The following is a 15,535-nucleotide window of genomic DNA, read 5'->3' on the forward strand; positions in this document are numbered from 1 at the left end:
TCCAATAATCTTAAAATATCGATCTCTCTACCACTAAAAACTATTTCTCAATTAGCAGTGTCTAGTGGAGTGAGTAGCGGTAAAGTTTCGACGAAAATAACACATAAAAATGTTTCAAAAACACATTTAACTATTGATTTCACGTTTTTACATTTAAAATAATTCCAAACGCTCCGTGACAAACACTTCGACCGACTAAACACTCCTTGTCAATGAGGGGTATTTGGAGGGGGGTTGGAGTACTTACTGCTTAAATTTAAAAAAATAAATTTTTAAAAAATTAAGAAAAAAAGTATAAATAATTTTTTATCAAAAAAACTGACCGCTTTACTCTTTCATCTTAATTTTTTTTTCAAAACCTTAATCACATTGTTTTTAATCATTGATTTCATGATAATTAATTTGAATTTTCGTAGTGTAGAAAAATACGACCAGGTACAAGTAGCAGAAAACCTAATGGCTACTTGTTTTTAAATTCGGAAAGGTGAATTTTAAATTCCTAATTTTAGAAAATTACTCTAGATTTAAGACTTATACGAATTTCTTAACGTCATTTTTCTTTTATTTATTCCATTTATTTTTATTTTCACTTTTATTTATTTATTCATTTTTTTCTAGTGTGTATATTTTATTTACATTTTTGTTTCAATAAAAAATATTAAATTAAGTATAAATGTCTGATAACTTTTACTTAGCAAAGATACTTATGGTATATATTTTCTAAATAAGTACAACTTTTTTTTACATTCTTACGTAATACTTTCACAAGTACTTAGCCACACTTTGTACGAATTATATAGAGGGAAAAAAAGGAGCATTCATTTATCATTGTGTTATGATATGATAAGATTTAATTAAGATTTTGATTCAAAGATGATTCAAATTTTAATTATTTATTTAAAATTTCCTTGAACAAGTCTTTCCTTTTCTTTCGTCTTTATGATTTGTATCAGCAATTACTGTGGAATAATATTCATGTACCACTAATAATCTTGTAATGTTAAGGCTGTTTTATGCAAAACAAATATTTTGAAATCAATTCACTCGTGCCGAGGTTTTAAATTTATTCGAAAAAAGTCTTTACAGATATCCGGTTTAGGATTAAATAAAAGGGTATTTTTATTTGAATCTAACTCAAGGTATAGTGATAAGGCTCGAAATTGTTGATAATATTCTCTTCTGTTAGTTATTATCTCTTCCTTTTCTTTCCTTCTTTTTAACAAACGGCAAGATATTAGAATAGTTAAATTATAGTTATAACATTGAATTGGATCCTTATGGATTTAAATCATAAAAAAGTAAAAATAATAATTAAATAATTTTAGAACTTCTCGATCCTATCTTTGCGGATCGTTGGAACATAAATATTCTCACGATGAGATGAGAAAATTTGAGGGGGAACTTAAGTCTGGACCTCACAGGCTTTATAATAAATCAGGCACTGACATTTCTATTCAATTATCTTTTAATTATAATTTTATTTCAAGTTTCAAACGCATATCCAGTTTCTCGATTGGTTGGAAGAAAAAAACATAAATGAACATGAGCACAAGATTGAAACTGTAACCGATAAGTTGGATCGATTGTTCGGAAAACAAAAAAGAAAGAAACTTGTAAAAACAAATTTTTTAAAATTTTATGGTGTTTTTTCCTCTGCTAATACTACCAAGAATTTTAAAGAAATCAATAATATTTTAATGTCAATCGAATAATCGCGATTTGAATTATCTGGTACCAACATAGAGAACCTTTTAACACGTCTTTAGCAAGTTTCATTTGAGCATGTTCCTGGGTGCAAAAAGAGTGATGTGTGCAAAACCTTTTTTTACGATATGTAAAAAACGTGTAATTTTCGACTGTGTTTCTTGAACTTTGCATGCTATCATTATCTTTGTTAAAACATCTTATCATTGCTTTCATTTTTCCCCAGGTAACCTTTTGATCTTAATTTGTTTGAGCTAATTTAACTATTTGTGAATGTTTACTGAGGACAGCGTTCTACTATAAATATAAAGTAGTTATAAGCGCATTATAAGCAAATTTACTATAATTACGCTTTCACTATTTTCACATCATTATTGCAAGTTTTGTTATTATTTCATACATCTATTAAGTCCGTGAATAACTTTTCACTCTTGAATACAGTATTTACTATATTCCTCAATAAAACTAGTCAGTGTGAATGATGATTCTCTGGAATTAAAGAAAAAATAATAATTTAATTTTCGAATCGTTAGCAACAACTAAATTTAATTTACAATTGTTTGTTTTCTCTACATTTTTCCTCTTATTTTTTTTCAGTCTAACATAATTTAGCAAGTTGAAAATTTTTAAAGTGAAACACTTCATTGTTAAATATTTAAATAATTATTAGTTTTCTTTTAATTAAATTTATGTTCTTTGATTGTTTGATTTCTAAATTGAATATGCGTATTTATTTACATTAATTAGTTTTAAAACTATGTGTGTAATAATTTATTTAATTAATTAAATACTTGCCACAAAACAAGGGATATTTAATCAAATTAACTGACTTCTTCCTTAGATTTCATTTCTTTTCTGCAATCTGATAGAAAAGGATAATAATTATGATGCATCATTGATAAATAAAACTTTATTATTTCTAAGGTGCTTCTTCTTTTTCCATGAAGATTATCAATTTTTTAAAAATTTAAATTTAACTTTCAAATCTTGTTTGAAACATTTATAACAATAAGAAATCTTTGCTTGATAATTGCTTATTCATTTTAGAATTAAATGAGAAATAATTTGAATAAGAAATAATTGGGTTTGTCTCAATAAATCTGCTGTTTTATTTTAGATAATTAATGAACTGAAAGAAAAATACTTAAGCCTTCAAACCACGAAAATTAAATTTAAAAGAAGTAAATTATTAATAAAAGGTAAAATTCTTAAAAATCAAATATAATTTTTTATAAATAAAATTATCCTTTTGTATTTTTATTTTCAATAATTAAACAAATTAAGGGATTGGATAAATTGCAATTTAAAAAATTTTATTTATAATTATTTAATATTTGCTACACCAAAATTTTTGTTTTTAACAGTAATTTTCAAAACAAAAAGAGTTTTATTAAAATAATTACAATATATACCTACATATAGAATTCTTGTAATTTTACATTTATGTTATTATGTTACATTTTTAAATTGTTTCATAGTTATAATACCCAATAATTATCCTTAGACCAAAATTTTGTGATTTTGACAATTTTCAAAAGTGGTTAAATATATTTTTTCAGTGCTTATTTTTTGTTGAAAAATTTGGCTATGCATCTGAAAATAAATGGATAAAGAATATTTTGTATGAATAAAACAGGACTTATAATTTAAATAACCTTTTTCATTTTTATTATAGGTAGGAAAGATTACTTAATCATTTGAATAATGGGGAGATATTCTGGAAAGAGATGTCGGTTGATGAGTATGTTTACTCTCACCACAAGTTTTTTCTTCATTGAAATCATTGTAGGTTATTTTACAAATTCTGTTGCGCTTATAGCAGACTCTTTCCATATGCTGTCAGATGTGATAGCTTTGATAATAGCATTTTTATCTGTACAGGTATTGATATATTTTTAAAGATTTTTATCAACTTTTTTTATTTAAAAAATTAAGAACTATAATTTATTTTAAAATTTCAGATGTCTCCTAGAAAGTGGTCTAAAAACACTTTTGGCTGGGCCAGAGCGGAAGTTTTAGGCGCATTGGTTAATGCAGTATTTTTAGTAGCTTTGTGTTTCTCTATATTTATTGAAGCTTTAAAAAGGTTGTTTAAAGTTGACGAGATTCGTAATCCCAAACTCATTTTATATGTTGGAATAGCTGGATTAATAGTTAACATTGTTGGGCTTTTCCTATTTCATGGTGAGTAAACTGTTTTAAAATTAAACTAAATTGTTATTTTTTAAATAATATTGATAAATGCTCTAATTTTAATTATTTTTTTTCCACATGATTTAAAGTCCTATATGTATTTGAATAAAATGTAACAACAAACTTTTATACCAGTCTTTATTTTTGATGTAAAATGAACAAGCAGAGTTAAAAACAAGGTTCAATTTCAATCTGAACTGATTTACAGGGTTTTCTATAACCTGGCTACAGTTTTGATTTTTAAAGACACTAATGTAATGTATAAAAAGAAAATCAGTGTTTCTTTTAGTAACATTGTGAGTAAATTTTTCAAATAATGAAAAAAACATTTTGATTTCTTCCATTATATCTGTTGTGCCCTATAATCCGTAGAGAAGGTATTTAAGCAACAATGTAAACATTTTAGTGGTTAATCCCTAGATCCAGGTTCAGTTGGCACAATAGAGACAATGCCGAGTTCCAAAGCGTCTCCAAAAGACAGAATCTGTCTCATATGAGCGTTGGCAGAAAGATGAGCGAGCGATTATGCATTATATTTAAAGGGCATTCACCCTAAATGCAAAAAGATTGCATACATGATCTTTGAGATTCTGATTGACGAGTAATTCACAGATATATTTAACCAATAATGTTCTTGCTCCCATCTCCAAAATATGCATGCATGAATAATTAAGTTCTCAAATGTTTATGCTCTATTTTAATGAACCAATTATTTTTATCCATCTTACTAATTATTAGCAAACAAAATAATGTCTATATAACTAATCAATTATAATTATTTAATTTACTTTTTTTAAAATTTCTTATTTAATGTTTAGTTATTTGATTTTATAATATTTTCATTTGGTAGTTTTTTTTAGCTTTAAAGTAATTCATATTTATTTAATATGATTCCTAGAGATAATCATGATTTTAAAATTCTGAATAATTGCTAACTTTTGATACGTCTTAGAAACTTTTCTTTTGCATTGTAATATGTGATTTATAATGTTTCTGTTCTGTTAAGCACTTCTGAAAATAAATGACCATCAAATTATTTTATTAATAAATTATTAATCTTTTTAGAACATGGTCATGGCCATAGTCATCGTAGAGCTCATCATCGAAGTTTACCTACCATTGAAGAAGTTCTTGCTGAGGAAGATATAAATGAAAATCATGAAAATTACAGACTATCAGACAATTTGCCAAATACGACCCAAGATGCACATGGAAATCGTCAAATGGGTGAGTAATTAAATAAATAAAAATTTTTGATGCTTTCAATTAATTATTAATTTTTTAAAGTACTTTTAACAGTGAAATTTCGTTTTATGTTAGCAAAGTTTTCAAATTTTATTTACATTTTTCAAAGACAGAATGCCATCCAAAACTTGGAAGAAATATTTTGTAAATCATATTTTGTAATGAAATTGTGTATTAATATTTTTGACAGTTTATTCTTCGTAAAAGATTTATAATGAAAGTACTAAAAGAAAAGCTTAATTTGTATTTACTTAAGATATTTTAAAATTTTTATTAAAAAAATTGTCTTTGATTTAATATTCACCTAAAATTCTAATAAATCTCAATTCTTCAAAAATTAACATGCTGTCTTAAAATAATTCATTAGATGTTATAATTATAATATGGAATCTACAGTCTTACGAGCTTTCACATTCATTCTCATTTGATTATATCTTATTAGTGAGATTATTACGAAAAAGGAATATCTTATAATATGTTTATCCATTGAATTACTTTAACTTCTTTAAGGGGAAAAAAATTTCTTTATATTTTGAAACACAGGTGACAGGTAGTATCTTCACTTTGATAAGACAAAACGCTTTCTGCAAGTAATTTTTTAACTCTCATAACTAGTTTCAGCTCTTTCGCCGCAATGTGATTTCAAAGAAGTTTATTCAAAATCACTGATTTTTTTTTTAACTGTTTTAATTTTTATGAAACTCTTATGTTAATTATTATACAAACCAGCATATATTTCTTTAAATTTATCAGTTTTTTGAAGATATGAAACTATTTATTGACATGTTTTACCTTATACTTCACTTTCTTTGTATTTCTAAAATCTGAATCATTTCAATACGAATATTTAATAAATATTTTTATTAGAATCGCTTGTCTATTCTTAAATAATCTTGCTTTACTCCTTTTGATATGTATAATAGTGCAAAAATAAAAATTATTAAAACTGAGTTGTCAACATATTTTGTCACTGAAAAATTCTATAATTAAATTACATATTTTGTGTTTTAAATGACATATTTTCTATAATTATATAAGAAAAAGAGAGACCTGTGCAATATAATTTTTGTAACTTCTTTTGTAATTATTGGGGGTGCTCCCCGCCCCCAAGGCTAATAGAGCATCCCAAAAAAAAGAAAAATTTAAAAAAAGGGCCCCATTTCAACAAATACGAAAATATGTACATGAAAATTTTTATTTCAACAACTGTATTTTAGCTATATCTGAATACAATGCATATTCAGGGGTCTGTCTAGGTTTTTCTGAGAGGTACCTATTTTGTGAAAATTTACACATAATTTGTGAAAAATTAAAAATTGTATTAAAAAATCAGCACAAAAATATGGATTTATCTTTTCTTAAGGGATACAAAAATAAAATTTTAAGAAAAAGTATTTTGTGAAACTACCGTTTTTCCTAAAATTGAATTTGTGAAACTACCGTTTTTCCTAAAGTTGAATTTGTGAAGGTACCGCTAAACGGTAGTAAATTCAGCCTGGACAGACCCCTGATATTAGTCAATTATTTCACAGAAGAAAAGCACAGGATTAGAAATCCCCTCCCCAATAAAAACAGACTTCTAAATCTTAGTACTCGCTTTAAAAATTACATGAATTTTAGTTAATTCGTTAATCTTGTTATATTCATGATTTGATTTTCTTTAATTTAATGTAAATATTTATTCTTAAATAAAATTATATGTTTTTAAAAAGTAAGTTAATATACAAGATTTTAAAGTTTACAAAAAGATAATGTTTTATATTTTTAAAATTAACTTCTATGATGATATTGTCATATTTAATTTGATAGCTACAAAAGTCTCTCAAAGGATTAAGCTTGTTACTAAAGCAGAGCAAAAATACGAATTTTCTGCCGTCTCGATATCTCCAAATTATATGAATGAATTTCATTAAAAAAGTTTAAAAACTCAGTTTATAATTTCAAAACTAATTTGAAATTTTAAAAGAAAGTTAATAAGATCTTTCTTATCTTCAAACAAAAGAGTAAGTAGCTTGAAAACATGGTTTTACTGCAATTAATTCTTTTACATTAAAAAAGCTGAGAAAAATTGCAAACAAATAACTAAAATAAAGTGATAACCATAAAACTTATTTCTAATTTCAACTAACTTAGACAAGTTTCACATCTTTAGCGATAAGAGTACTGAAAATGAAGTATTGGTATAAGAGTAATGAAAATACTGGAGGGGGATTAACCTTCTTCCTAAATATGAATGCTCCCCTATTCTTTGTGAATGTTAAACTTTATCCTTCCACCAAAAAGAAAAAGTTTAACTGATAAGATATACAATGTGAAGAATGAAACAACCTGAATAATTTTTGATCTGATTATCAGATTTTCATGTACCAGAACTCAGTCTCAAAGAATCGTGAGCTTGACCTCAATTATGCAACTTAAAACTGGTGCAGACAATATTTTAAACTAGTGAAATGGCTGCAAATACATGCTTTCTCTGATTAAACTTACCTTTTTTTCAAAGGATTCGGATTCTTGACCTTAAAAATAGGGGAGTAACCTTAATCTGAAAATTATAGTCCCACGAGAGCAGTCAAAAGTTTGGTTCCCTTAAGGTCAATTTTACTTTTCGCAAATTTTGCCATATCTCAAGACTTTTTTAAAATTGCATTCTTTAAAAATGCTGTAAAAAATTTTACACCTTAAAATTCAAATTTTTGTTTCACCATTATTAGATAAAATCTAAGGAAATATTGAATGCTTGTTTAAAATTGTTTTTTGTTTGGAATTATCTTTGGACAAAGGAATTTGATAATTGTGTGTTAAGTATTTATAATAAGATACTTTTAAGTTAATATGTAGATTTAATAGACTAAGAGACCTCTTTTAACAATCAAAAATATCCTCGAAGTCTATTTTACAGTTTAAAACTGCAAAAATATATCTAATTTTAAAAAAAGGGTATTCCTCCTTGGAATTTTAATGTGTCTTGTCGCCTTTGTGGGCACCCCTGCACGCTACATCTTAGTAAAGATAGAAAAGTTAAAACCAGCTCCTTTTTTTTTCTTTAAATATATTTTAAAGACATGAATTGCCATAAGTTTTTTGCTATTTTCTCAATTGTTTTAATGCTACTTAAACTAAACTTCAACCATATCTAGCTTCAGATAGATAACAGAAGGGTTTGAAGCAAAAAAAATTTTTAACTGGAAAAACTCATAATTTACCATTGGATCTAAACTTGTACATGTCAAGGAGGAAATTTTTTTTTTATTATTATTATTGTTTGAAAGTTTATTCATAGAAAATTCTCACTTTTATCTTTTCCCTAGCAACTGGCAGTCAAATGAACATGAGAGGTGTTTTTCTCCATGTACTTGCTGATGCCCTTGGTTCAGTTATTGTTATAATTAGTGCTCTTGTTATTTGGCTGACAGATTGGAAGTACAGATTTTATGTGGATCCTGCTCTAAGGTATTATTAATATTTCATTTTATTTGTATTGTGATGTTACTGATATATGGAGATTAATTAATTGTATTCTCTTTATTTAGTATTTTCATGGTTATGCTTATTATGCGATCAACCTGGCCATTATGTAAGTATAGAAATATTTTAAACTAAACATCAAAAAAATAATAATACCCATCATTATGTATTTTTTTACATATTTACCAGCCAAATTAAAGTATATTAATAAAACTTTATATTTAAAAGTAATACAGCAAAAATAGTTAGTAAATTTGTTTTAAATTATTTAATTATTATAAGCTACTCAGTGAATAAACAAAATCATTATATTTATTCATACTAAATATCCTAAAATTTTAAAGACAGAGAGACAGTTTGCCAATTGGATATCCAAGGAGAATTAAGTTAGTTTGGATCAGAAAACATTATTGAAAAACAATATAAGTTTCTCTGGTCATCAATAGATAATTTTTATCATTTTACATGAACTATATATTAATAAGTTTTAAAAGCACTTGTAACGGCAAATTAACCTAAGACTGAAAATTATTTTCATGCACCTATTAAAAAAATTACAATTGATTTGAATCCATGATATTTTTTTTTTTAATCACGCGATTTCAATCATTGATTTTAGTAATTGCTGAATAAATTATTCAATAAAATGGCAACAAAAAATTATGATCTAATATTCAAATGCTTTTAAGTTTTATCTATGCATATAATAAATTTGCAATAATTAATTACTTCCAGAATTCTTTTCATTCAAAAATAAGTTTAAATTTTATTGTTTCAACATTGTAGCAAAAGAAAAAGAAAAAAACTTAGATCTATTATTTATGTTCAACTTTTTTAGCTAAAATATTTTTAATCCTATTAACACGGAAAATACATAGAAAATTTGTTTTCAAAATATTGAGAATTTAAATATGTCCCTATGTCTGGGTTTGTAATAAATTTAAATTTGCTAAAGTATTGTGCAACAATTTTTATTCAGTTTTGTTATCTTTATTGCTTGCTTAACCAAAAATACATTTTTAAAGGGGAAAAAAAGTGGTCAACCCTTAATTTGATGGAATTATTAAAAAAAATAAAATTCTAATTTTAATCGCTCCCTATCCCTTATAATGTATGCAAAATAATTATTTTAGTGCATAGGTATGTCTTTAAAATAAAAATACTTTATTCATTAGTCTGTTGATACTGTCTGGGTAACAACAGAATTAAAATTTCATTCTCAAATGTATTCTTAGTTTGAAGCAACAGTTAGCTAAATACTCTGAGTATCAAGAGAAATAATTTGTAATGCCATTTCTTGTAATTTGTTATAACTAATAACATTTTTATTTCACCTACTTAATAGCATGTATTGCATTGAAAAGAGACTGGTTTAGTAAAATTATTTGCATTTTTTTATTAATTTAAGTGGTTTGTAAAGAAGTGAACTATTTCGGTATTTTATGGCAGTGCCAAGGGTATTTTTATATTGTACTGTATTTGAAAGCATTTTACTAATTGAAGTTATTTGAATAAAATGTTTATATATTTTTATTATGGTCATCAAATTACATTTTCAGTATTTTTATCATTAAAATAACTTCTAATAGACTAATTCCTAATTGATGAAAATAGCTATGTGATATTTTTAAAATACTAATCTATCCAGTTACAAGGATAAATTATTGTCTACTAGAACACTAATTCACTGTCAACAGTAAATATAAGAGTTTATGAAAGAAGTATAAACAAATCTATATATATACAATCAGAAAGCTAATTTTCTCTATTTCACTGACTTATAAAGTATGTATCATATTAGTATTCCATTTGTTAAGTTACGGTATATTTTTAGTATAAACCACTCTGTATGTTCAACTGAACTCTGTATATTCAAATTTCTAACTTCCTAATTTTTCTCCTTTTATTTTTTAGTAGAAATCCCAGGGTTGCCACAGGCGACTAAAATGCAACTCTATTTTCAGCATAAGGCGACTATGGCAACATTTTTTGCCTGAAAAGGCTTTATAATAAAATAAAATAAAAACCCAACTATTTTCAGGAAAAGGAGACTTTTTCTGTACTCCTAGCAGTGTTTTTTTAGCATAAATTGGGTTGAAAACCTGCAGCCCATGAAATTTTCTGAACACACTGAATTTCTTTTCTTAAAAAATAAAATAAATAATTAAAAAATAAAAAATTTTAGATTGCAAATTTGAGTCATCACTTCTTAATGCGCTCAATTTGTACAGATTCTATCATAAGTCTATTTCGTTTCTCGATCGCCTTTTCCATGGTTATTGTTATGAAATTTTCCATAATTTAATTTTAAAAAACAAAATTTTTAATACGATATTATGCTGCATGAATTTCGAATTTGAGTATCACTTTTCACTATATATATATATATTAGTTTATGTAAAAATTATCATATTTGCCACCAACTTGACTCAATGGATCAAATGGTATATGATAATTAAGGCATTTAATAAAATTTTAGTTTTATTTTTGTTCTTATTCAGGCGACTATTTTCATAGTTTTCTGCAACTATTTTCATGCTTCAGGCTACTAAAAGCAACTATTTTGTTCATTTTTTTTCTGTGGCTACCCTGAATTCCCTTTAGGCATCTATAAAATTTAATTTCTATTAATATTTTTATGTTTCCCTATTTCACCTTTTCAATATTTGGTGCAGAGGTTTGCCTGGTGAGGCTCTCCTAAAGGTTTCCTTCAATACAAATTATAGAAAAAAAGCCTTGCATCCCAAAGAGTTTGCTACACAAAGGTGTTCTTTCTTAGAGATTTCACTGTGTCTTCATATTGGAATACAATTTAAAAAGCTTATATAATTATCATTGATCTCAATATTGTGCTGTGAGATGATTATTACTAGATTTTTATCTTACATTTTCTAATTATTTTAGTGGTGGAATCTGCTTTGATTTTATTGCAAACTGTTCCAACTCATATTCAAGTTGATTCATTACAAAAAAAGTTATTGCAAGAGGTAAGAAAAATTCTGTTTCTTCTTAAATTTTAAACCTTTAACACATCATAGCTGAATTCCCAATTATTTTCTTCTTTAAATTACAGATTGATGGAGTATTAGCTGTTCATGAATTTCATGTGTGGCAATTAGCTGGTGAAAGAATTATAGCTTCAGCCCATATTCGATGCAGAAATTTAGTTGATTATATGCAGATTGCTGAGAAAGTGAAAGAATTTTTTCATAATGAAGGAATACATTCTACCACAATACAGCCAGAATTTGTTGATATTCCTTCAGTAAGTAATCTCTTTTTCTAATTACATATTTTCAATAAAACATATTCTTTCAATATAACAATTCATACTGACAGCCAAAAATGTAAAAACTCTTAAAACTTAGCATTTTGTTAATAAAAAATGCTATAAACTACCACAAAAAAATGCTATTTAGATTAATATTAAAATATTCTTTCTAAATACAGGGGTGTTTACATTCCAAGAGTAGTCCGGAATTCCGTTCTTTTTAATCGCATCATTCTTCTGGATCTAAAAGCAGGTCTTGATTTTTCTGTGAATATCGCAAAATTACGCATATCTCAAGATCATTGTTTTGCGGATGTCTGCAAATCTAAAACTTCTAATCTGAAAAAATTTTATGCTAAATCCCATTAACAAGACGTTTATATACATGTGATTCTTCCACCAATTCGATTGGTTTGGCGGATTTGCCATTTTGAATCGTTGGAACTGAGCTGGAATCTGCTAATATCACGGTTTTAATATCAAACATCGGTTTTTCGTATCGACCTAATAAAAAAGTTACATGTATCGATTCATATTCACATAATTTATAAATCCAATATCGCGATATTTATGCTATTATCTGATATTTTCACTTTATAAATTCCAATGTCTCGATTCTTAATCGTGTGCTTGTAACATCAAACATTGAATTTCTAATTTATGTGATTTAAAAATGGGCATTGCGATTTGTATTCACTTGATTTAAAAATTACGCTTCAATATTTGTATTCACGAGATTTAAAAATTAAAGATCGCAATTTGTCTTTTTGCATTTTTAAAACCCAATATCGTGGTTTGCACAATTTTAAAATCCAACATCACGATTCTTATAAGAAGTAAGTTTGTTTTTTTTTACTTAGTTATTATTAAGGTCTGATATTTTTCATACGTTTTTATAAGCTCTTGACTAGTTTTCCTGAAAAAATATGTTTTGTGAAAGATGACTGAAAAAAGAAATTAATTTGTTTTTATTCTTCTTTAGTATCAAGAGAAAGAAGAAAACTGTGTTTTAGATTGTCCTGCTAGCACAAATTGTACAGCTCAAACTTGCTGTGGTCCTCAAAAGGAAGGTCAGTCCCCGCAAACACCTCGTTCTGCTCCAGCTTGCAGGCAGAGGGTAAACAATGGAGCCAACTCAGAAACATATCCCGAAGAAATCACTCTATCAATAGAGGGAGGAGATTTGAATGCAGCCTGTTCTGCAATGAGCAATCGACACTCTTAAGGACATGACAATCTTTGTCTGAATGTGGCTGTACTTTTGCCTTGGGATGCTGTTATTGATCAAGAAAAGCAGTAGATACTCTAGTTTTTTTAAATATAAATTGACAAACTGAAATGTATTTGGCGGGAGCAGTTAAGGTTTTTATATTCAGTTTTCAAAATTTTCTGTATGTCTCTCATCTACACTTGAGGTGCACAACCTACAGCTCCTGTTTGATCAATTCTAACTAAAATTAAATAATTTTAAACTTTTTTTTTAAATATATCAATAAACTTGTTCAAAACAATTTTTATTCTTTTCGAAAACATAAAGATATAAGAAATTTTTCTAAAGTAAAAAACAAAAATTTCTTATAAATGTTATAAAAAATTTATTGAAGAAGAAAAAGTGCGTTTAATTTCAAATGTTTTTTTTGTTTTTTTTATTCAAATCAAATTGACATTACTCTTCTTTTAAGTAAAGTAAGTTATTATTCATTATATTATCAACAAAAAAATTTAATTCCTAATGATTGTCAAATAAAAATGTCCCTTTTGCAAAAAAAGGTTGTACATCCTCAACACCATTGTTTATTCAAAATTCAATGATCTTTTTAGGAAGAAATTTTTTTTTATCCACTGATCTTATGATTTGTAGCCCTCTAAAGCATACAGAATGTTTCGATAGATTGTAACTTTCTAAATATTTACATTATTAAAATTAAAATGAAATTTTTTTAGGTATCAAAATTTTTATATCAATGGAACAAGGAATCGCATATTTTGAATACATTTATAATATTCAGAAAATTTAATATAAATAAATTAAGTACAAAATTTTTTTCAATTTTTATTTATCAAATATGTGGGTTTTACCATCTTTATATATTCATTTAATATTTTGCTGTGTAATATATTCATTACATAAGAATACTTAATCACTTGAAGTATTTTATATACCTTGAAGAAATACTTGTAGCATAATATAAGCTCTGTAACTGCATTCCAACTGTACAGTTCAGTACTAATTTGATACTTTTATTACTGCAAAAATGTAGTCAAAAGTTGTTTCCCGTGACTTTGAGTGTTTAGCTCAGTTCATTTTTTACATTACTAGAGTCTTTTCATAAAGTAAAGTTTTTTTGAGCATTGGTTGGACATTTGTTAGACTTAAAAACTGTGAATTAATGTCTTTCATTTTTTTTAAATGTTTACTCTCTTTTTTTAATGTCACACACATTGTGTGATATTTGTTCTTTTTATTTTCATGTCATTTAAATTATTATGCAAAAAATATCATTTTGATTATTGTTTGGCACCTGTTCTTAGTTTTGTTTATACATTCTGATATTGCATTTCTCTAGAATATTTTTAAATTTGCATTTCTTTTTATATTTTGTATTTCTATACAATAAAAGCTTACTTCCATAAAATGAGTTGTTTCTGAAATGCTTTGTATTACGTGATTTCTATCATTAATTCTAAAATGAAACTAATTTGATTGACACTGTACAAATTTTTTATTTATATTTTGTTTTGTACAAAAAATTAATAAATTTCTTTATGTAATTCTAGACTTGTAAATTGCTGTTAGAATCAATGCTGTATTAGTCTTACTCAAAATCTGTTATTATATATATATATATTATAGAGAGAGAGATATTTAGATTTTGCTGTTGGCTTACACAGTGTCTGAGTCTGTGTGTTTATATAAGAAACTTTCAAAAAAAAAAATTTATTTTTTTGCTAACTTTTGAATTTTTTAAAATATTAATTTTGCTTTCATCATATAGAACTTGGTAAATTGTTGATTTCATTGTAATGATAATAGTAATTAGATTATTTACAATCACAGGTCTCATTGTGAGGCAAAGGAAATATCAGTAAATTTTTGTATCAATGATTGATCTCTCATGATAAAATTACTGTTGTTGATTGGAATCTATCCTTTTTAAAAATAAGTAAAAGAGACGAATCAATAACTGAAATAAACTTACGACCCTTGAATTTATCACCCTAAATGTTTGGTATGCGAAATTGTTTGAGTTCCTTTTTCATGAAATAACTTAAATCCAAAACAATCACTAAATTAGAACTGTTGAATTTCGTGGTTTTTATCATTTGTGGTTAGCATTATCAAAAAGACTAAAAAGTTTTGATTTCATTTTTCAGGTTGTAACTTGAACAATTGAAGTGTAAAATGTACCTTAATTTGCAGCACAAATTCCTAGAAGCTTTTAGATCAATATTGTATTCATTAAATATGATTTAATTAGTTATTTTATAAAATCGAGATAATAGTTAATAACATTTGAGTGATGAAGCAATGTTTTTATTATCTGACTTTTTTTTTGTGCATAATTTTAAACATAGATGAAATATTCATCGAAGTTTTAATATTTACTAACAGAAATAGTTTGGATTTAAATATGGAAGGAACAGATTTTCTTTTTC

The 15,535-nt window shown here is 26.0% G+C and overlaps 1 protein-coding gene across 1 annotated transcript; it reads left to right on the forward strand.

The window, feature by feature from the left end:
* Nucleotides 1–1,562: 1,562 nt before the first annotated feature.
* Nucleotides 1,563–14,650, forward strand: LOC107440479 (proton-coupled zinc antiporter SLC30A1). The gene is made up of 9 exons (XM_016053404.3): nucleotides 1,563–1,930; nucleotides 3,380–3,585; nucleotides 3,666–3,888; nucleotides 4,963–5,124; nucleotides 8,451–8,592; nucleotides 8,673–8,716; nucleotides 11,512–11,594; nucleotides 11,681–11,872; nucleotides 12,861–14,650. The coding sequence occupies exons 2-9, from the start codon at nucleotides 3,409–3,411 to the stop codon at nucleotides 13,101–13,103; spliced, it is 1,266 nt and encodes a 421-aa protein (XP_015908890.1). The 5' UTR covers nucleotides 1,563–1,930; nucleotides 3,380–3,408; the 3' UTR covers nucleotides 13,104–14,650.
* Nucleotides 14,651–15,535: the final 885 nt, after the last annotated feature.

Source organism: Parasteatoda tepidariorum, chromosome 2 (assembly GCF_043381705.1).
Source record: "Parasteatoda tepidariorum isolate YZ-2023 chromosome 2, CAS_Ptep_4.0, whole genome shotgun sequence".
Taxonomy (NCBI): domain Eukaryota; kingdom Metazoa; phylum Arthropoda; class Arachnida; order Araneae; family Theridiidae; genus Parasteatoda; species Parasteatoda tepidariorum.